General features: G+C 32.0%; 1 protein-coding gene, 1 long non-coding RNA gene and 2 other non-coding genes across 4 annotated transcripts in view; 1 reads left to right on the top strand and 3 right to left on the bottom strand.

The window, feature by feature from the left end:
• Window positions 1-1,380: 1,380 nt before the first annotated feature.
• On the bottom strand, window positions 1,381-1,496 carry LOC130807073 (U5 spliceosomal RNA). The gene has a single exon (XR_009040447.1). It is a non-coding gene; the product is annotated as a U5 spliceosomal RNA (small nuclear RNA).
• Window positions 1,497-11,745: 10,249 nt separating this feature from the next.
• LOC130805575 (putative disease resistance protein RGA3) lies at window positions 11,746-13,668 on the bottom strand (the record flags this gene model as incomplete). The annotated part of the gene is made up of 1 exon (XM_057670357.1): window positions 11,746-13,668. A coding segment is annotated over one exon (1,920 nt), but the record flags the coding sequence as incomplete, so codon positions are not given.
• A 6,958-nt stretch (window positions 13,669-20,626) lies between these two features.
• LOC130807119 (U11 spliceosomal RNA) lies at window positions 20,627-20,755 on the top strand. The gene has a single exon (XR_009040490.1). It is a non-coding gene; the product is annotated as a U11 spliceosomal RNA (small nuclear RNA).
• A 2,057-nt stretch (window positions 20,756-22,812) lies between these two features.
• Window positions 22,813-23,144, bottom strand: part of LOC130805002 (uncharacterized) — a 543-nt gene continuing 211 nt past the window's right edge. The window contains exons 2-3 of the long non-coding RNA XR_009040126.1: window positions 23,113-23,136; window positions 22,813-23,011 (exon numbers count right to left, since the gene is read on the bottom strand). This is a non-coding gene — a long non-coding RNA (uncharacterized LOC130805002). The remainder of the gene's footprint in view (window positions 23,012-23,112; window positions 23,137-23,144) is intronic.

The raw sequence follows: 23,144 nt of genomic DNA on the forward strand, positions 1-23,144 counted from the left end.
GAAAACCAAAGATGCAAATAAGTGTTATTTATATAGTTTATTTAAAACAAATGATACAAATAACAAATTATCACAAATAATAAATTATTTGTATAGTTTGTTTCAATTAAACGATACAAATAATCTATTATTTGTATCGTTTGTTTGTTTGAACCTTAGATACAAATGACCTTTTTTTTAATTAAAAATATATATATAATCTTATATGTCTATATTGACTAGGGATTAAATATTATATATTTTTAAGGTCATTTGAGGCTGTAATATATAATATACGATTGAATAATACGTACATTAATTAGATAATATTCTTTTACATAACATCCACTATTACACTTATATATATGATCACATATGATCGAAAAGTAGTACTACTAGTTGCTTGTACAAAGATACATTTAATTTAACAAAAAGTTCGATCTAAACAACTTTGTCCATTATTCACGAACCTCATCGATTACATCTTGGCTATATGTGCTTGATCGTGCAATATACTCTTTCAAAACAAATAATAAACAAAATAAAATAAATACATTTATTAATGCAATCCATACAATAAGCTAATACCTCATATATAATATATTATAAACATGAAAACATATAACAAAACAAAAATACATTATAAATTTCACCAAATACAAAAATTCAGCCGAAATTTTGGCAGAGTTATGTTTGTAAAATGAATAATCCAAAAATTTTAAACTCATGTATCTGCAAATAAACTCAATACAATAAAAGTGGTGTTCATAGAGGTGTTCATTCGGTTGATCAGGTCGGTTTCGGACGGGTGTTATTCGGTTCGGTTGCATTTCGGATCGGTTATTTTTCGGCTGTGTGTTACAACGGGTCACACTCGGGTCGAGTCGATTAGTCACGGTTCGGTTAGAGATCGGTTATTCAAGCTATCGGGTTAGCATCAGTTCGGTGTCGGTTGAAGTTCGTGTCGAGTGTCAATCGGTCTCGTGTTGTCATCGATTACTAATTGGTTCGGTTTTTTCGGGCATAGATCGGATTCGAGCTTTATTTTTCGAGTAGTTATCGGTTACAGATAACTATTGATCGGGTCAATATCGAAATAAGTTAATAGTCAGGTTTTTAATTGATGTATGCTCATTTACTTACAAAAAATAATTACCGATTGTTTTATCAGATATAGCAGATAGGGGTGTCAAACAGGTCGGGTTGGGTCATTTTCAGGTTCAGATCATATATAAATGGGTCAATAAACCCTTAACCTGAACCTGACCCATTTAATTAATGGGTCAAAAATTGAAACCTCGACCTGATCTGTAGCAGATTAGATCAACCTGCTAATGACCCATTTAACCTACTTTTTTTTTAGGTCATTAAATTCATATATTTCAGGTCATTTGACCCATTCAACCTTAATTAAAGGCTTCCTCCAAAAATAAACGTATGCCACTTAATGCAACGAGCACACGGTATTCTTTAGTAAAAGGCGAAAGAATAGTTCGCTTTGTGCTCACGGCGTGGCTACGTAAGTTGGTATGAGATCTGTGGAAGTGATTTAAAGGATTTTTCTTTTATTAGTATTTTTCATAGCCGATGTGGGGCAACTTCCTTTGTTATTAAAAGTCATCTTCAGCTGACAAATCCCTTAGCTGATGTGGGACAACTTCCTTTCTTATTGAAAGTCATCTTCAGCTGACAAATCCCTCAATACATGGTAATTGGTATTATCTTAGTTTTACGAAGTATTTGGCAAATGTTGATCCGTCTTAAATTTAATAAATGGGTTAAACAGGTTTTTTTCGGGTTTAAATATTCAACCTGAACCTAACCCATTTAATAAACAGATCAGGTCGGGTTGACCCATTTAATTAATTGGGTCAAAAATCTAAACCCAAACCCGCTAATTTCGAGTCGGTTTCAGATCAGGTTAGCAGGTCGGGTCAGCTTTTGCCAGCCCTAATAGGCAGATCAATTTATTTCAATTAGTTTATATATATATATATATATATATATATATATATATATATATATATATATATATATATATATATATATATATATATATATATATATATATATATATATATATATATATATATATATATATATATATATATATATATATATATATATATATATATATATATATATATATATATATATATATATATATTCTGTATGCAATCTCTTCTGTATAGAACTTGTGTTCTTCCTTTTTCCGTATTATTAGAAAACTGAAATTGGACTTAATTTGCTAAAATTAGGTGAAAATTTGATTCGGATTTATAACAGTTCGATTTACAATCGGTTCGGGTTTGTATCAGTTCGGGTTAAAAACAGTTCGATTAATAATCGATCGGGTTTGTATCAGTTCGGGTTAAAAACAGTTCGATCTTAATCAGTTTTAGTCAGGTTACATTCGGTTACGTGCATAATTCGGGTCGGATTTGACTCAGGTGGATCACTGTTCAGTTCGGGTAACATCGGTTAAGGTTTATATGTCGGTTATAAAATTCGGTTGCAGTTCGAGTTCGATTTTGCCCTTTTCGGTTATCAAACGGTTCGAGTGAAGTATCGGTTCGTGTAATTGCGGTTCGGTAAACCTAAAAAAACTTACATTTTTTCGGATCGGATAATTTTCGATTCCAGGTCGGATTTTCGGGTCGGGTTTGTTTTGAACAGCTCTAGGTGTTCATAACCTCCTTCATTCTTTCCCATACCACTAGGCATGGCCACGGGGCGGGTTACCCGGAACCGAACCGATCCCGAACCGCTTGGAACCGGATCCGAAACCGGAACCGTTTACGACAGGTTCCGAACCGCCCCGAACCGCGAAACCGTGAAACTGCCGGAAAAAAAGTTGCCGGAACCGTGAAACCGCCGGAAAAAACCGTCGTGAACCGGGTAAAAAACCCTCGGTTTGGAACCGGAACCGGTCCGGGAGAACCGGTCCAACGGTTCCATGGAACCGGTTCTGGAACCGGAACCGGAACCGGTCCGGTTGAACCGGCTCAACGGTTCCGTGGAACCGGAATCGGAACCGGGACCGGTCCGGTTGAACCGGCCCACCGGTTCGCCAAAAGTTACCGTTTATGACCGTTGAACTAGCCGTTGCATTTTTCATTATAAATACTCATCAATTTCAATCATTTTCATTCACAACTCATCTCTTCTCCTACTCTCTCTACTTACTCTCTCTACTTAATTCTTTAATTACGCAATTATTCTCTTAATTAAATAATTAGTCTTTTAATTATTTCTTAATTTAGTTAGTTACATGATTAATTATTTATTTATTTCTTAATTCTATATTTCTATTATTACTTCAATATTATCAATCATGTCTTCATTTTTGAAAAAAGCCACAAAAAAAGTTACTAAAGTGGCAAAATCATTGGGAGGTTCCATTTCGTCCAAAAGAAAGGCCACTTCTACTCCGTCGGTATCAACAACACCTTCCATTAGTAATTATAATTATGAACATAATTATCTGGAAGGGTACGACCCTGAGTTACATAATTATGCAGAAGAAATGGAAAGAGAAATACAAATTGATGAAGAAGAAGAACAAGAAGAGGAACCAACGACCCCAATTGGGATAAATATATCTCGACAGTCATCAACAAGATCACATGAAGAACAAGGAGAACAACAACAACAAAGACAAGCTCGTGGTAAACGAGTCAATTTCCAAACTATCGGTTAGTTTTATAATTTTATTCTTCAAATTAATTAAACTTTAAATTATTTATTTATTTAATTATAGTTTTATAATTTTAAATTATTTATTTAGATGAAGATGAACCAGTTGACAACCTTTTCCAGCAATGCCACCTCCTAGTGGTAGAGCTGTTTCACATGTGTGGTCGTATTTCACAAAAGAACCAACCGAGAATCCAGATATTTTCTTATGCACTTGTCAAATTTGTGAAAGTCAAGGAGTAAAGCCCTTAGTTTCATACAGTTTCGCCAGAGGTAAATACTTTTTAAGTTTTTTATACATACTGACATACATAATACATTGATACATTATATATTCATATTTTATAAACATTTACTTATTGTGTTTTGTGAATACGTGTTAGGTGGTGGTACGGGATCTTTTAACAAACATTTGGCAAAGAAGCATGGAATCACAAAAGAAACTCATGCAGCAAGCGAGAGCGGGACCACAAGTGGAAGCCGACAGACACAATGGGACATTCCCATCACAGGTATGCCTTTTAGATACAATCGTAATGACATGATTGATGAATTTTCTAGGTATGTAATTTGTGATGAATTGCCTTTTAACCACGGTGAAAGTAGGGCATACGAGCGTCTCAATAGAAAAACTTTGCAACCACAATATAGAGCAATCCCTATGAGCACTCTTAAAAGACGCACAATTAAATTGTACGAATCAATGCGCTATGAATTAGTTGAAATGTTTAAATCGTTTAATGGTAGGGTTAGCATAACAACTGACATTTGGTCTGCTCCCCCACATTTAGAACCTTATATGTGTGTAACAGCACACTGGATAGATCGAAATTGGATTATGCAAAAAAGAATAATTGCTTTTGAGACAATGCCAGAAAGACATACCGGTGAAAACATAAAATATAGATTAGTAGAGATATGTAGAGAATGGAACTTATTAGATAAAATATTTTGTTGTTCAACTGATAATGCAACCGCGAACATTAAATGTATAGAACTTTTGTTTAACGAACCTGCTTTTAGTTTAATCCTTGGGGGTAGCTTATTACACATACGTTGTTGTGCGCATATAATTAACTTATCTTGCCAAGCAGGCATAAAACAATTAAGTGATTTATTAGAACCAATTAGGGATATAGTGAAATGGCTTAGGATCGGAAAGATAAAAAGACGATATAAACAATTATGTGACCAATACCAACTTAAAAAAGTGTATTGGTCATTAGATACTCCTACACGTTGGGGCTCAACCAACGATTTATTAAGAAAGGCGATTGCTTATCGCCCAGTAATAACACAACTATATAGTGAGTGTACAGATAGTTTCAAAGCTGATGACACTTGGGAATTAGCTATAGGTGTACATAACATATTAGAAGCGTATGACCACGCGACTAAGATTTTTTCTTATGTTTATGAACCGAACGTTCACTTAGTAATAAGTGAATGTATTACTATTTTTTATCATCTCCTTAAATATACACATGAAGATACTAACCCAAAATTGAGGCCGATTCTTGCAGATATGATGGAAAAATGGCAAGCATATTTTACCGATTTTCCTTATATTTATGGAATCGCAACCATTTTGGACCCACGTTTTAAAACTGAGGTCCTTACTAAAGTAATAGGATTTTATTACCAATCGTTAGATCGCCCGTCTACTGATGTACATAATTATGTAGGAACATGTAAAAAATATTTAGCAGAACTCTATGATTTTTACGCTAGTGTATATAACCCGAAACGCGATATGTCTAGGCGTGCTAGCGTTTCGGCACGTCCCTCTTACTATAATTCGGTAATAGCTAACATAATGACTCAAGATGATAGTTTTGTAGGATCATCTTCTTCTTCCTCGACCTCATATTTAGAACTAGATAGTTATCTTAAACACCACTTTGAAATAGACCAAAGTATCTATGATATTTTGGAGTGGTGGAAAGAAAAATCTGTTAAATTTCCTATTTTATCGAGAATTGCAAATGATATCCTTGCAATTCCCGCGTCAACAATTGCGTCGGAGTCTGCTTTTAGTGCAGGTAGAAGAGTTTTGGACGAAAAGCGATCTCGTCTTGCTCCACATAGTATTCAAATATGTGTTTGCAAGAAAGATTGGGATCAAGCGGAGATTCGAACACAAGGACTAAGGAATGATGATGATCAAGACGACGTCGATGATCCATGGATGATGATGGATACATCTGCATCATCGTCAGGAGGAGAGTCAGCGGAAGCATCTAATCAACCACATGATGATGACGAAGACGAATAGGATCAATCCGACAAACGACAACGATAAATCAACATTCAACAACTATAAATAAAAGGTATGACAAAGAACTACGTGGGCTTTGATTCCTTCGGGATACGTAGGCAGCTTAGTATTCATTTGGGTACTAGGTTCAAGTCCATTTTCTCCCTCTTTTTTTATTAATCATCTTTATCGACATTATCATTGATTCGTTTCTTATTAATTTATTTTTTTCATTCTTTTTAGTAAATATTTCAATAACGATGACAACTTGACATGCAATGAATTTCGCTAATAATCAAGTAATCATCAAAGGTACGTCCGCGATATTATAGTATTTTTTTATTATATAAATATTTAAAGAAAAAATAAAAATGGAACCGATGGTCCGACCCGCCCGTCCCGTGAGTTCGAACCGCCGGAACCGCCTCATGAACCGCCAAGGAACCGTTTGGAACCGCCCGGAACCGGAACCGTTCGCGACAGATTCCAAATGGAACCGGAACCGGACAAACCCGGACCGTGGCCATGCCTACATACCACCAAATAATTTTACAAAATATAATAAAAGTGATGTTCATAACTACTTTTTCTCTAAACTAAACTATTTAACTTAATAATTATCCCAAAATATCACCAAGTTAAACAACATAGCCAAAAATCATCGTAAAAATCAAAAAATTCCCACATTAACCCTCAAATTTTGGTTGCCTTTAAACTGGTCATAAAAGGACCTTGTACACTAAAGTGTAGCCAAAAACATGCCAAGTACTCCACAAAAAAGTTTTTTCCAAAGACTAATAGAAATTACTGTTTAACAGTCACAACTATTCCATAAAAAGCAAAAGACAACCATAAGAAAGCCACGGTTGAGACATTATAATTTGAACATGGAACATTAACATAAAAGCAGAAGCAAAGTCTTTCCTCTTGAAAGCTTTGCTGTATACGCATCTATAGATTCACAAAAGTGATATCAGTTTGAAGCAGGACAATAAAAACAACATTGTATATATCAAGCTTTTACCATATATCTGTGAGAAGTACATACCAGACTTCCAAATTGGATACTAATACTTACTACCTAATTACACTAGTAAAATAAGTCTCATTGGTAATCCGTTATTTGTATCTGTTATTGTAATAAAAGATACAAATAATACTTATTTGTATCGTTTGTAAGAAAAACGACGACCCAATTTATCCTTTAATTTAGTTTTTTGGTTGAAATTAGAGAGCATTATATTTCTTAGCCCTGCTTCTTCAGCACCCGTTCCTACAATTTCTTCAGCCTGCTTCTTTTGCCATTCCAACGTTTTTTACTCTCCTTTGGTATTTGAAATTAAACGTGTGATATTCCCTTCTTCTCAGAGAATAATTCTTGGAGTTTCCTGACATTTTAAGCGACGAAACATCGATACTTCCGTCTCCTTTGAGTTTCTGGTGCCGTCAAATAGATTGTCCATCAAGGATTACATGACTTGTTGTATGATATCATCGTTCTTTTTGAAAAGATTGGATTAAGTGCATGTGTTTCATTTGATTCAGGTATCAAAATGTGAATATCAATGTCGTATTGGAGACTCATAATGGTCTATATGTTTCAGTTGTTCATGTTATGTCTTTTTCATGCTATTGTGAAAACCATTATTGAAAATTACTGCTAATCAGATAAATTTTTGGCCTTAGGATTTAATGTATGGACACCCTAGCAGGTGCAATAAGAATTTATTTTGGCCTTAGGATTTAATGTTTGCAATACCAAAACAATTTAATTTGGAAATAAAACTGAGTTTTGGATAAAGAAGATTAGCTACAAAATGGTTTGTCCCTAACTAGCTAAAAAGCATTTTTGTAGCTAATTTTATAGCTAAAGTTTGCGACAAACAGTTTTGGTAGCTAATTTTATTGCCAACTTTATAAGCGAGATATTCAAATTTCAAAGTAAATTTTATCCCTCAAATAAACCCAATTCTAAGTCCAAATCTCTCTCATTTCTATAAAACTCTCTTCACCATTTATACTCCATTTAATTACCTTTATACTCTCTTCACCATTTAATTACCTTTTTTTTTTTGTCAAGTTTTACAATTTTCATTTTTCATACTCCATTTATACTCCCTCTCTCAGTCTATTACATTTTTCATTTTTAAGTTTATTACATTTTACGTATAGACATTCTGTCTCTTTTTTTTCTTTCTTTCTTTCTTCCACTACGAGAAAACAAGACATTTTGTGATGCTTTTTTTTTAACATTTTGAGACGCTTTAAAGCGACGCAATATATGTCAGCGACGCTTCAGAAAAGCGTTAGTATATTCAATGTCACTATTATCGACACTTCAAAAGCGTCACATTTCTCATCAATTAAGACACATTTTAATGTCACTTTTTGTTTCTTTTTGCAGTGCTTTTTGTGTCAAAATTCACATTTATAACGCTTTTTCACGTCACTTTTTGTCATTTTGCGCCATTTTTTTAAGTCAAAGTAACATTTTACAATGCTTATAAATTTCGCTATTTGTCAATAAGTGACACTTGTAGTGTCACTATTTGTCTTTATAACACATTTAAGCATCAATAAATGTCTTTTTACGACACTATAACGTCTCTATTTATCTTCACTTATGTTATTTTTTGCATTTAAAATTCAGTCATTGTTTTTATTATCAACGCTTTTTTCTATCACTAAATGTGACCAAGGTTTGGTTTCAAGGGCGACTTTGTATGAACTTGTTTGCTAGATGTAAATATCTTTTTCAATTATTTTAATAATTCAAATCATACACTCTAATCCTTTGTCAATTATTATAATAACCCAAATAATACACTCTAATCCAATGAAATTGAGACCATTGAACTCTCTTATTGCTAACTTTAAGTAGGAATTCACTTGTTTTGGCGGCTAATAAGGAATTTAGGCATACATCAATAAGCTTTCTCACGTAATAGATTAACTCTTGGAATGAACCAATTAACTCTCCCGTTTGATCTATGATAGATACAAGGCCCTTTCCGAACTTTCAAAGGCCCTAAAGTCGATAATTATCAAATAAATGGCCAGCACGCTCATTTATCCTTAAGGGTTACTAACGTTGTTCTTATGAAATTGTATTTATTTATATTTAATTTTATCGAGCTTACTTTGCACCTTTTAATAACTTAGTCTCTCCATTCATCTTAATCTATTGTGTTTTTGCTGCTTCAAATTAATATCACGACTAAAATAATGATATATTTCGTAGGAATAAAAGGGTATTTTTTTTTCAAGTTGAAAAATATTAGCCAAAGCACTTGAGATGGAGTAGTGTGTATGAAGAGTCTAGTCTCGTACTTTGTAGGAAAATTGATTCAAAAATTAAGTTGCTATGAGCATTTATTAGTTATAGCATTTGTCCTCACTTTATCTTCTTAATTTTATTCTTGGGCCATCCTTACTCATGACCTAAAAATATAATTTTTAATAAATATTTTTTAATATTTAAGAACAAAATATGTAAAAATAAAATTATGTCAAAAAATATCAATATGGGTCTCATTTTATAGATCTCGAAAAAATATGACCGTTGGTATAATTTTTTTAAAAAAAATTATTTAAATACAAAAATAGTCGTTAAAGGCAAAAAACGGGTATATTTTTGCACCCAATCACATGCAGCCACCTAGCCTGCTGATTGACGCGGGTCAGAGGCATGTAAGGGTCAGATTTGCAACGACCAATCAGGAGCCGACACGTGGCAAAATTTTTTAAAAAAAAAGGGATGACCGTTCACCAGAACGAGTCAACCCAAGACCTATTTACCCAATCTTTTCCCTAACCAACCTAATATTAGATCACCATTATTAGGGTTTTCCTTATAGTTTGGTCATGTGACCTCTACAAAGGTCATGAATAATGGTGCTCTGATTATTCTTATATTAACTAACATACTTCAACCTCCACATCATATCAACTAACATACTCGTATACTTTAATTATATCCTTTATTTGTTTTTGATTTTGGTAATCAATGTATATATGCTGATTTTGGTAAGAAATGAGAGTTAGCAAACAAAAATTGACCAGAAAATTGAGCGACAAATACAGATAAAGATATGAGAGTTGCCACTTGAAGATAACCACGTGCAACTTGGCATGGGAGTCTCTGCCCTTCAAAAATTATTTCATTGTGTAACAAACTTTTTCATTGCCTACTGTACCAACAAAAATTGGTATACACAAAGCATGAAATTTTTCTTGCTGCTCTTCTATCAGTCTTCTACCACTGATCCATAATCCTTAACGACGACAAGAGAGATATGCTTAATCTTAGGCCAATCTTTACCGTTTGGGCCTCCACATCTTTTTATCAGTTTCGGACATAAGGATATTCTGAGTTCTTGTAGAGCAGCAAGCTTATCAAAGCTTTCTGGGAGACACGTTACTTTTTCACAACAAATCAATTGCAAATATTCAAGAGAAGAGAAACAAGTTATCCATTCTGGTAATTTCATTAATTCTTCATTAAATGATAAATTCAAAGAACGAAGATTAGTCAAGTGTTGAAGCTCACTAGGAAGGCTCACTAGTTTCTCGAGACCAAATAGGCTTAATGAACGAAGACTAGTTTTGAAGGCTTTCCATGGCATGTCCTTAGAAAATCTGCAATATTCGTCTCTATTTTCACATTCTAGCTGTCTTTCATTTGGTGATAGATCAAGCTGGTCACAAGACCGAATTTGCAACGTCTCCAATGCAGTAAGATGTTCCAAGCCTTTAGAGATGGATATCAAGTTTTCGCAATTTTCAAATGACAAAGATTTAAGAGAAGAAGATAAAGTTGCAAAGAGATCTCCTAATTTTTCAGTAGATAGTAGTGCAGAATCCTTTATACATAGCCAAGAAAGCTCAAGCAAACACTCTGAATGGATGGATAAAAGATCTTCCACATTATCGATTGTCAACGACTTCAACCTTGACGATTCTGTTACAATATTCAATATTGACAGATTCTTGGTTTTGTTTGATAGATGCACTTTCTCCACATTAGGACATGTTGGCAAGGATGTCAGGTTTTCACAGTAATGTACATCTAATATTGATAACTTGGGAAATGACATGGAAGGTTGAGCTAGTCCTAATTCACTGGAAGATGCATCGGATCCTTTCCACCACCCCTTTAAACTTATCATATTATGTAGCTTAAGAATTTCAAGAGATGGATAGAATAATTGGTCATTTGTTGATGATGAATGGTCATCGTTTAGAATCTCCATGTATTCCACACATAGCACTCTTGTTAAAGAAAGTCGTTTCAAAGAGGTAGTTGGCTAAAAGCGGGGAGTTGGTAGTGGTTCCATTCATAAAGTTTAATCTCAACTAGTTTTGAAAGGGTATCAATTAGGCTATTGTTCATAGCCCAATATGGGAGCTTTCGACCTTGGTAATGAGATATTTTCAGCTTCCTTAAATTTCGATGTGGTTTTAGGCCTTCCAGCACAACCTCATCGTGCTCACTATCAGCTTCAGGTGGAATCACAATCTTATCAAGGTCACCAAACAAATCCCATTCACCAACTGCAAAACTTATATCCAACTCATTCAAACCATGTTTGTCGGTAAATCCTCCCTCTTCTGCTTCTAACATTGTAGTTTTTAAGTGATCACAAAATTCTATGAGTAACTTTCCTCTCAGATTTTTGAGTTTATTTAATTCACTTAGTCTGGCACTATTGGCATGCTTAGTGACTTTAAAAACAGGTAGGTAGTGGAGAGAAGTCAAGTTGCCTATCCCTAAAGGAATGTCACAACAAAAGAGAGGTTCCCTAGCATGACCATTATCAAGAGTTCTTAAATTGACCAGTTTTTTTTATATTTGAGGGTAATTTAAAAAGCATTCTACAATTGTTTAGATTTAAAGTCTGCAAGTTGTGAAGTTCAGTGATTGAATCAGGGAGGACTCTAAAAGGGTTTGAGGAGAGGTTGAGATATCTTAAGTGAATCAATTTACCTATTGAACCAGGTAGATTTTTTAATCCAAGGGCATGCAAATCCAGCACCCGCAAGTAGGTTAACTTTGATATCATATGTTGGCATTTGCCGAAGGTGGATTCGTCACTTCGTTGTTGTGGCAATAATAACGTCCTTAGCCGTCTCAAGCTCAGCACTGTGAATGGAATAGTCCTCTGAAAATTCAAACGAAAAGCAAAAGATAAGTGGTAAATGCTGTTCTGATCGAAACTCTGGTCGGCTTTTATGACTAAGCACTTGGGCTTGGCTACATCTTGAGCTAGATCATGGATAAAGTCATGCATTTTGCAACTTTCAATGCATCCCCATTCATCCTTTTGGACATCTTGGAACAATCCTCTTTGCAATAAAGTAAGAAAATACTCCTCGCCAAACTCTTCAAGACTCATACTTTCATCAGCAGCAAGAACAATGAATCCCTCAGCCATCCAAAGATTTATCAACACATCTTTGTTGAAATTATAGTCTTTGGGAAACAAAGCACAATAAGCAAAACAATTTTTCAATGGTGAAGCAAGATGATGGTAGCTAATCTTGAGAATGTCCATGATGTTTTTTTGCTTATCGGATAGTTTTGAAAGATTTTTATCTCTAATTGACAACCACTTGCTTTCATCTTCACCATAAAGAATGCTCCCTACTATTCTTATGGCCAACGGGACATTGGCACACTTTCGAACCATCTCCTTCCCAATGTCAACAAGGTGTGGCATCCGTTGAGCTTGCCCAGGCGTAAATGCAAGCTTTTCAAACAATTCCCACGACTTCTCTTTCGATAGACCTTGTAAATCATAAGGAGGAATAGGAAATGTGCACATTACTGTTGCCACCTTACTCCAGCGGGTAGTTACTAGAATCTTACTCCCTTTCCTGCCAGTCTTTAAAAGAGCTCTCATCTTTAGCCACTCCTCGCGACTGTCATTCCACACATCGTCCAGAACAAGAAAGTATTTCTTATCACCAATTTCATTTCGCAATCTACTCTGTAACTGATCCATCTCTAACTTCGGAGTTTCTGAATTGGTTACAGATTTGAGAATCTTCTCAGTGATTTCCTTGACATCAAACACATCTGATACACACACCCATAACTTCAACTCAAAGAACTCATCAATTGAAGGATCGTTATAGATGTATTGAGCTAAAGCCGTCTTACCCAAACCCCCCATTCCTACAATTACAATTACAGGGAGCACACTCTGCTCATGCTCATGCTCATCGTTACCAGAAGACGATGATGCAAGCAATAAGTCTAAAATGGCATTCTTGTCAGCATCTCTACCAATAACTTGATTAGCCTCAACAAATGAATAACTCTGATCTCTCCTCTTAGTGATCACTCTCCCTTCCACATAAGACTGGCTTACCAACTTCAAGTCGTTTCCTTGTTTAACTATGCCTTCAATCTCTTCCCTAATGACTTTAATCTTACGAGCAATTCTATGAGCATATGCAATCTGATTATAACGGGAAAAAAAAGTGTGTACCTCATTGCTGAATTTGTTCCCACCGTTCAGCTGTTTCCGAGTTGCAACAGTAATGAACTCATCGAACAAGTCATCGGCAGCATACACAACTTCAGTAAGAATTAAAAGCCAATGACGAACACCGTCGTCATCAGTTTGCCTCTTCTCGGCATCATGCAGGAAAGCTTTGATGAGGTCAACATTACGCTTCAGCTTGTCAAGATCAGACTTGAATCCCCAAGCTGAAGCAATTTCATCAACAGTTTGATATGTTATTCACTTAGTAACGCTCTGTTTAGTTAACGGTACTAATTGGTGATAATGTAAATCATTTACAGTGTAAATTTTTATAATTTGTATGATGTCATTCCCATTGTAATGAAAGTTTAATCATAAAAATATTGTTTTGTTCACAATTTTTCATGACCACCTAATACCCCGTGTTCAAATGATAATACATTTAAATAAATTTTATGAAGAAAATGAGATTGTAAAGGAGAAAAAGCATGGTCATTAAATTTGTAAAGAGATATTTCTATCAAAATTATACTAGCTTTTCATTATTATTTACAAAATTTTGTACCGATTACCAAACGAGCCGTAATTACTAACGCTTATAGTATGAAATTGAGTCTTTATTTAGTTTTGTCTAGCTTACTTTGCACCATTTAATAACTTGTTCGTCCATTAATCGTAATCAATTATATTTTTTCGAACTCCAAATAAATTAATATTATGACTAAAACATGATGTTATTTTATAAGGAAAAAGGGTATGCATTTGCAAGTAAAAAATATACTCTCTCCTATTCATCCTAAGTGTTTCATTTTCTTATTTGGTCAAGTCATCCTAAATGTCTCGTTTCTGTTTTGGATATGTTACCTTTACTAATTTACCCCTACTAAATTTAGCTTTTTCACAACTTTATACATATTAATCCCACTTTACCCTATAAAAATTTAAAAATCACTATATTTTTTTCTTTCACATGTGGTCCAATTTAACGATCTAAAAAATGGTGAAAAGTTAAATGGAACATATTAGTTGAATAGGAGGGAGTATTGGCCAAAGCACTTGAGTTGGAGTATTATGTAGGAAGAGTTTAGTCAATTACTTTAACTGTCAAATCATATGACATTGTAAATTGAATTACATTCATTTAGTGGGTAGTAATAAATGGTGGTAATGGAATGAAAAAATTAATGTGATTGTAGTTTGAAAATCTCTTGGCTACCTTAATGGTCATGCTTGTCCAACTCCAATCATTTCATTTTCATCATAAAATTCATTCCAATGCATTACTATTGAGAGATGTGGTATTAGGTGGTAATGGAAATTTGTAAACAAAGAATCATTTTTGTGATTAATGTTTTATTAACATGGAAATGATATGGGACTTTTGATAAGATTTTACACTATAAATCATTCACATTACCACAATTTAATACCACTAATTAAACGAATTATAATTGTAATAGTAGTAGTTGTATATATACTCGTATACTTTAATTAAATCCTTCATTGGATTTTGTTTTTGGTAGTCAATGTCTGTGTGCTGATTGCTAACGGCCATTTGGTAAGAAATGATAGAATTAGCAAACCGACTAACCCTTACATTAACGCTGAGTCCTATGAATAAATAATTAACTAGATGCCCTGAACGACATATTAAAAATATTTTTTCAACAAAGAATGATGTTATTATAAATTCAATGATAATTACTCATTATTCCTATTTATTAAAAATTATTATGAAACAATCTAATGTTAAAATGTAAAGAATATATTTTTAAACGTAAAATAATACAATTTAACTTTTGTACAACCTTCCTGTTACATGACAATAAAAATTATATAAATGATTAAAACTAATTGCTAATATAATAAATAGGAACTTGACATTACGGAGATTGTAATTGCCAAAACAAAATTCTTAAGTATATGTAAAACAAGATTTCCTCAGCAATTTTAATATAAAATTGCTTCAGTCATTATTATTGTGTTTCACAAGATTTCCTCAAAATAAACTTTGATCTGTAGATAGTTGATGTGTTATTAGAATTGAGATAGCAGTAGCAGTTTAAATAAAATAACAACACAAATAAGTTAAAGTTTGGTAGTATGACAAAGTACTAGTTGGCCATTTGGTGAGAAATGATAGAATTAGCAAACCAAAATTGACCAGAAAATTGACAGACAAAATGCAGACCAAAGATGTTTGAGTTGACTTTAGATTACTGTTATAACCTATTAAAGTTGGTACTATAATTTATCAAAGTTGGTATTTGAAGTTAATGTTATAACTTATTAAAGTTGGTATTATAACCTATTTGGAGATACCAACATTAGTAGGTTATAATACCAACTCTAACAGGTCAACTTTAATAGGTTATAACAACTCCAAATAGGATTACACAACGCGCGTTTTTCTGGTAGTTGTTTTTCTAAGTAATAATGGGCCAGCCCATTTGAGACGCGTCTTTTATAAAGACGGTCTCAAATAAGAATTTGTAAACAAAGAAAAATATTTTTTTAAGTGACTATAACTAGAGGTGTTCATTCGGTTGATCGGGTCGGTTTCGGACGGGTGTTATTCGGTTCGGTTGCATTTCAAATCGGTTATTTCTCGTAGGCTATTAGTTACGTACTTAGACTTATTAGCGCTATTGTCTTATTGAGTACTCTAAAGTATAAACTAATAGTCTCTCCAATTCAGAGTAATTATCTCGATTTCTTTTTAGGCTTGTAATTAACCTATTAGAAATTTAGAATATATTACTAGAGGAGAATTTATGCAAATTCCAAATGAGACATTTGTTTTTTAATTAGAGGGAGTATAAGCTATTAGAATATACATTACTCTATTTGTAACAGGCTCAAATTTCTTAATCTTAATCTTCCGATTAATTATTCCGAAATTTCTTTTCGAATTCTTAATCCTTTGGTTTATCTAATTCAAATCACCTTTAATTCCTAAACCTTATTCCGATTTTGTAATTTCTTTATAAGCACTAAAATATCATTTTATTATTTTATACTATGAAAAGTAAAATTTTAATACTATATTTACGATTTTATTAAAACGTTACGTTTCAATTTCGTTTCCTTAAACAAACTTTACTACTTATCATTTTAACCTTACAACCTTGATTTAATTATTTTATACCTAAAAATTAACTATATTTTTCTTATTAACTTTAAGTATAGTTTTAACCAAAATTTTCTAAGTAAACTATCATATTTTCATAATCAAACCGTAATCATACTTTCCCATTAATCTAAAACATTTCACTAATATAAACTAGAACAAAAATTTGATGAACCAAAATCCTTTCTACATCAATCCATAATGTTCATTACTTACACAAGCTATCACCATTCCCTTACACAAGTTAACCTTCTTTTACACTCCAAACTCTTACACATCCACTTACACACTCCAACTCTTACACATTCACTTACACACTCTAAATCACTTACACAAGTTAACCTTCTTTTTTTATACAATCTTATGAACTAAAAAGTTGCCCAAAATCCATTATAAATACCCCTCCTTAGCCATGAGATCACTGGCACCCCCATCATCAAATCTTTCTACCATTCTTTCTTATATCTTCACTTCATTAACATCTTACTAACTTTATACCCTTTTTATTTGTTGAAGAATCAAATGAAGATGGAGCTTGATCTTATCACTTCTTGAGCCAATAATCATCAACTTTTAAAAAGTCAAGTATTATCTTTTGGAGCTTGGATATCATTTTCTTTTGGGTAATTGAAGATCTACTTCTTTGAAGCTTGGAACCTTGAAGACTTTCTCTTTTGGAGCTTATTTCTTTAAGTTCTTATTTTTCTATTATTATTCTCTTACTTGGTTTAGCACCACCTTTAGAGGAAAATGGTACACATTTTCTTAACTCTCTCGTTATGTGATATTTATTTATGGTTACTCGATAATATAAAAGCATGATCAACATGATTTTATTTTAGTCATTTAAACTTTACATGGTAATATTAAAGTCATATCCAGTTTAGTGATATTTTCGTCAAAACAATAATACTTTTGGGACACTCGAAAAAAAAAAAGTCATATATATGGAAATTTTTGATTAATATGATAATATAGATATATATGAATTTTACTAGTTAAATAAACTTATGTGTTTAAAATGATTCCATATCATCTTGGTGTTTTGATAATTTTTTTTGTTGAACTCAAGTAATTATAAAGAATTATAAATCGGTTTATCGGTAAAATAGTCAAACAAATTTGTTAAAATGCTTAGCATTGTTTTTATTGAAAACTCATTTCATATAGATTATGGACCCTTAATAACTTGTCGGATTATGTTATTTTTATAGTGATAATAGATCCGTTTTACTATTTTACTGGTTATTTGATAAAATATGTTATTAAGTATTTAGAAATATTACCCTTGACTGTTATGATTATTTATGACATAATAATGGCTTAGTTTAGCATCAGGATTCTTAGTATAGCTACGAAAATTTGTTATTTAATTAATATTAATTTATTAGATACTAGTAATTTGTTTCTATTAAAAGGGTAGAATTGTCAAAATTTTTGACTAGTGGAAGTTTGACTTATAAGAATGTAAACTATTTCGGTTTAGAGTCTTGTTTGATATTGCATGATATTGATTGTATGACTCTGATAGTAAGGTAGCGTCGAACCATGGACCGGCATGTAAAATCCCGGCGTCCGTGTTAGCCGGCACGTAAAATGCGGTGTCAGACAGGGGGTCCGAGAAAAACCCATCCTGTGAAGTCTCGAGCATAACAGTATTGAGAGGAGTGACGACTCCCACCACAGTTAGGGTTTAGGACTACGGTCCTCACCTAACTAGACCCTTACATATATCAGTTGTCATTATTTTTGTGATCTTGTGATGTGTTATGATGGTAAAGCTATGAGGCTTAATTGAACTTGATTAAATAAGCATTAAGGTTACCAAGTATTTAGTAGCAGTAATGAACTTCTGCAAGTATTGAGAATGTAACTTAATGGCTTAGTAAAGGTCAATAATGAGTAATAACCTTCTATATTGTGCTTGATGATTATTTTGTAAGCATGATTTAACTATCGCATCATAAGCTTGTTGAGAAAATTGTACTCGGCTTTATCGCTGACCGATTTAATCGGCTGTCATCCGTATTATGGATGACAGTATTTTGCAGGAAAAATTAGCTCAGGTTTCGATCCAGGCCGCAACTTTAATTATTCTATCGAGGACTTAGCTTCAATGATTTTACTTGATGATTATATTGTACTTATGTTTTTTTTATCGTATTTAAGTAAACCTTATTTTATATTTTCTCAGTTGTAAGATATTTTTTTACTTATGTTTTGAACGATTTTTAGTTCAAATGGTTTTTAGCAGTTCGGCGTTTTACACTTCCGCATTATTTATCTTAAGTATAATTATTAATGTTAATTATGTATCGAGAGTGCCGCTCCTGCTACACTATTACACTAATAATTGATTGTATTTCTAAGTTTGATAATTGAAACTTATTATATATAATAAAGTGAATTAGTTTAATAGTAATCATAACCATTTTATATGATATTATGTATTTATACTTATTAGTGACCATGAATACTTTAAAATAATAAATCTATTACACTAATAATTGATCGTATATTCGTATGTAATTTAAAGCTTAATAATGTTTGGAACTATATCTATTGGAGTGAATAAAACTAATACAAACTATCTTGTAGAGTTATACTTATAGAGTTATAGTTATAGACTTATAGACTATCATTGACATTTGACTGTTAACTCAATGTTATTACTTATTACTATTAGTTATTAGTTATTATTGATCTTGAATACTCTAAACTCTAAAGTAATTTATAGGCTATTATTAATAATCGATCGTAGATTCGTAATTCAAAGTTCACTTATCATAATTCGATCTATTATAGATTATAGTAAATGAAACTAGTGTAGTGAATTAGATTAATCAAGTAATCATAACCATTTTATATGATATTATGTATTTATACTTGTTAGTGACCTTGAATACTTTAAAATAATAAATCTATTACGCTAATAATTCATCGTATATTCGTATGTAATTTAAAGCTTAATAATGTTTGGAACTATATCTATTGGAGTGAATAAAACTAATACAAACTATCTTGTAGAGTTATACTTATAGAGTTATAGTTATAGACTTATAGACTATCATTGACATTTGACTGTTAACTCAATGTTATTACTTATTACTATTAGTTATTAGTTATTATTGATCTTGAATACTCTAAACTCTAAAGTAATTTATAGGCTATTATTAATAATCGATCGTAGATTCGTAATTCAAAGTTCACTTATCATAATTCGATCTATTATAGATTATAGTAAATGAAACTAGTGTAGTGAATTAGATTAATCAAGTAATCATAACCATTTTATATGATATTATGTATTTATACTTGTTAGTGACCTTGAATACTTTAAAATAATAAATCTATTACGCTAATAATTCATCGTATATTCGTATGTAATTTAAAGCTTAATAATGTTTGGAACTATATCTATTGGAGTGAATAAAACTAATACAAACTATCTTGTAGAGTTATACTTATAGAGTTATAGTTATAGACTTATAGACTATCATTGACATTTGACTGTTAACTCAATGTTATTACTTATTACTATTAGTTATTAGTTATTATTGATCTTGAATACTCTAAACTCTAAAGTAATTTATAGGCTATTATTAATAATCGATCGTAGATTCGTAATTCAAAGTTCACTTATCATAATTCGATCTATTATAGATTATAGTAAATGAAACTAGTGTAGTGAATTAAATTAATCAAGTAATCATAACCATTTTATATGATATTATGTATTTATACTTGTTAGTGACCTTGAATACTTTAAAATAATAAATCTATTACGCTAATAATTCATCGTATTTAATTTAAAACTTAATAATGTTCGGAACTAGACCTATTGTTAGTGACTTAGAAGAAGAGGTAATTAGTAATGACTAGCTATAAACAAGACCAAACAAGAGGTAATTTATGCTTGTCCCACATCGACTTAGAAGAAGAGGTAATTAGTAATGACTAGCTATAAACAAGACCAAACAAGTGGTAATTTATGCTTGTCCCACATCGACTTAGAAAAAGAGGTAATTAGTAATGACTAGTTATAAACAAGACCAAACAGCCTTGGGGCATATTTAAAAGGGTCGGTTGGCTAATTATGCCATGCTTACCCTTTGACTTGGTGAGTGCTGTATGGAAATCAAGACATATGGCCGACATAATTTGTGCAAACTAGAAGGGTTGGCTCGCTTGGCCGACCCTCAATCTCAGTTAAACACTAGGTTGCACTAAAATGGCGGACACAGGGACACGTAAATGGTGGTAATATAATAAATATTTCAAATTAAAGATAATTTTACAATCTTTCATTTGATATTTGTAAATAAACACTTTAAAAATGTAAAACTCACATAACATTCAAATAAGTACCAAATAAACAACATGAGTATTTAAAAATAGTCATACAAACCAAATCAAAGAAAACCAAATAAATAGGTAAATATAAGTTTGATCATCACATATCATCCATATGACATCCATCATCATCCTCCGCTACAAAAGTAGTTTTCCAAATATCCTAAGTTAGACTAAATATTTCCAATATTTTAAAACATTTATTTTTTTACTTATAATATCCACTTTTGTTATTTAATATCTTATACATCATTTAAGATGTTTAAATTAAAATATTCAAATTTTGTATTTGGACTTTTTATATCGTCTATCTCATATTTCATACAAAAATTACTAAATTATCTATCAGCACTTTCTAGTTCCTATTATAATAGGCATGTATAATGTAAGTCCATTATCCTACAGATTATTGTGGAATGCTTTTATAATTTCAAATACTTATACATTTAATTAAATAACTAAAAGAAGTTTTTTTTTTTAAACCTTTTCCAGATATAGAAGGATACTAGATAATAAGATTTTACTCACTATACCTTCAAATCAATCTATACAACACTTCTAATTGGCCCATATAAATAACACACTAGTGGGATTGCGTTCTTTCACCTAGGCGATGTGGGACAAAGAGAAAAATAGAATTCATCTTGAATTAGTTGGCCATACATAAAAAGAACGAGCATGCATCAGAACTCAATGACCCAATAAAGCTACATAGATGTATAAGTGATGTAAATTTTTGGGGTTAAAAACTTAATATTTATATATTTAAATTTGGTGGATGTATAAGTGATGAATGTAAATTTTTGGGGCTTAAAGCTTGAAGAATTGGTGGAATCTTATTGGTTTATAGTTGATTTGCTAAAATATTTATATATAAACTTGTTTACAATCTTTCAATATTAGAAATTAGTTTTCAAATATTCAAAAAATCATAATTAGAAAACTGAAATTGGATTCGGATGTATAACAGTTCGATTAAGAATCGGTTCGGGTTGGTATCAGTTCGGGTTAAAAACAGTTCGATTAATAATCGATTCGGATTTGTATCAGTTCGGGTTAAAAACAGTTCAATCTTAATCAGTTTTAGTCAGGTTGCATTCGGTTACGTGCATAATTCGGGTTGGATTTGAATCGAGTCGATCATTGTTCAGTTCGGGTAACATCGGTTAAGGTTTATATGTCGGTTATAAAATTCGGTTGCAGTTCGAGTTCGATTTTGGCCATTTTGGTTATTAAACGGTTCGAGTGAAGTATCGGTTCGGGTAATTGCGGTTCGTAAACCTAAAAAACTTACATTTTTTCGAGTCGGATAATTTTCGGTTCCGAGTCGGATTTTCGGGTCGGGTTTGTTATTGAAGAGCTCTAACTATAACTAAAGGACGTTTAGTTATAAGTATCATTTAATTTGTCTTTTTAACTTGTGACACTTCCATAAAGTGTAATCAAAATTATGTCATAATTAAGACTATTTTTTTTAGTGACTATAACTAAAGGACAGAGGGATTCCTTCTTTGTATATCTATAATGTTTCCTCCATTTTTGGATAAATTGACTCTCAAATAGGTATCTGACACAAATTGGAATATGAAGTAATACTTATATCATCATATAAATCATCATTAGTTTATACATTAATGGTGATTCATATGATGATATAGATAATTGATGCAGTTGCTATGATTAATTATCTTTGATAGAATATTACTTATTTTTGCATAAGTAATATTCTATCAAAGATAATTAATACTTTATAACTCATTTGTATGAAATATTTATTTTGTATCATTTTTTAGTATTTATTATTATAATAATAATAATCATTATTATTATTATTATTATTATTATTATTAGGAAAAATTGTCCATATTAATCCAACCTATTTTCAATTCTTTGCTAATAATCCCATCTTTCGAAAATTAAAAATTAATCCAACCTTTGCATTATGTTTGTTGTGAATGGACCCTAATATGCACTAACCGGGTATAATCGGTCATACCCTTCAACTCCTTCTTTATTTCTCTCTCCTCCAATTTTGATTTCAAAATCAGAAACCGAAACCATCCTTCATCTCCCTCTTCAAAGCTCTCTCTTTCTCTTCAATGGAGTCTTCAACATGAAAGCATTAAAATTGAAATTTAAACAAATAAAAATTCAGAAATTTCATACAAGAAAGCATGAATAATGAGAAAATTCAAAATTTTACTAACCATTGACAAAGAAGATGTGAGAACCTGTTAAA

The sequence above is a fragment of the Amaranthus tricolor genome, chromosome 2 (assembly GCF_026212465.1).
Source record: "Amaranthus tricolor cultivar Red isolate AtriRed21 chromosome 2, ASM2621246v1, whole genome shotgun sequence".
NCBI lineage: Eukaryota > Viridiplantae > Streptophyta > Magnoliopsida > Caryophyllales > Amaranthaceae > Amaranthus > Amaranthus tricolor.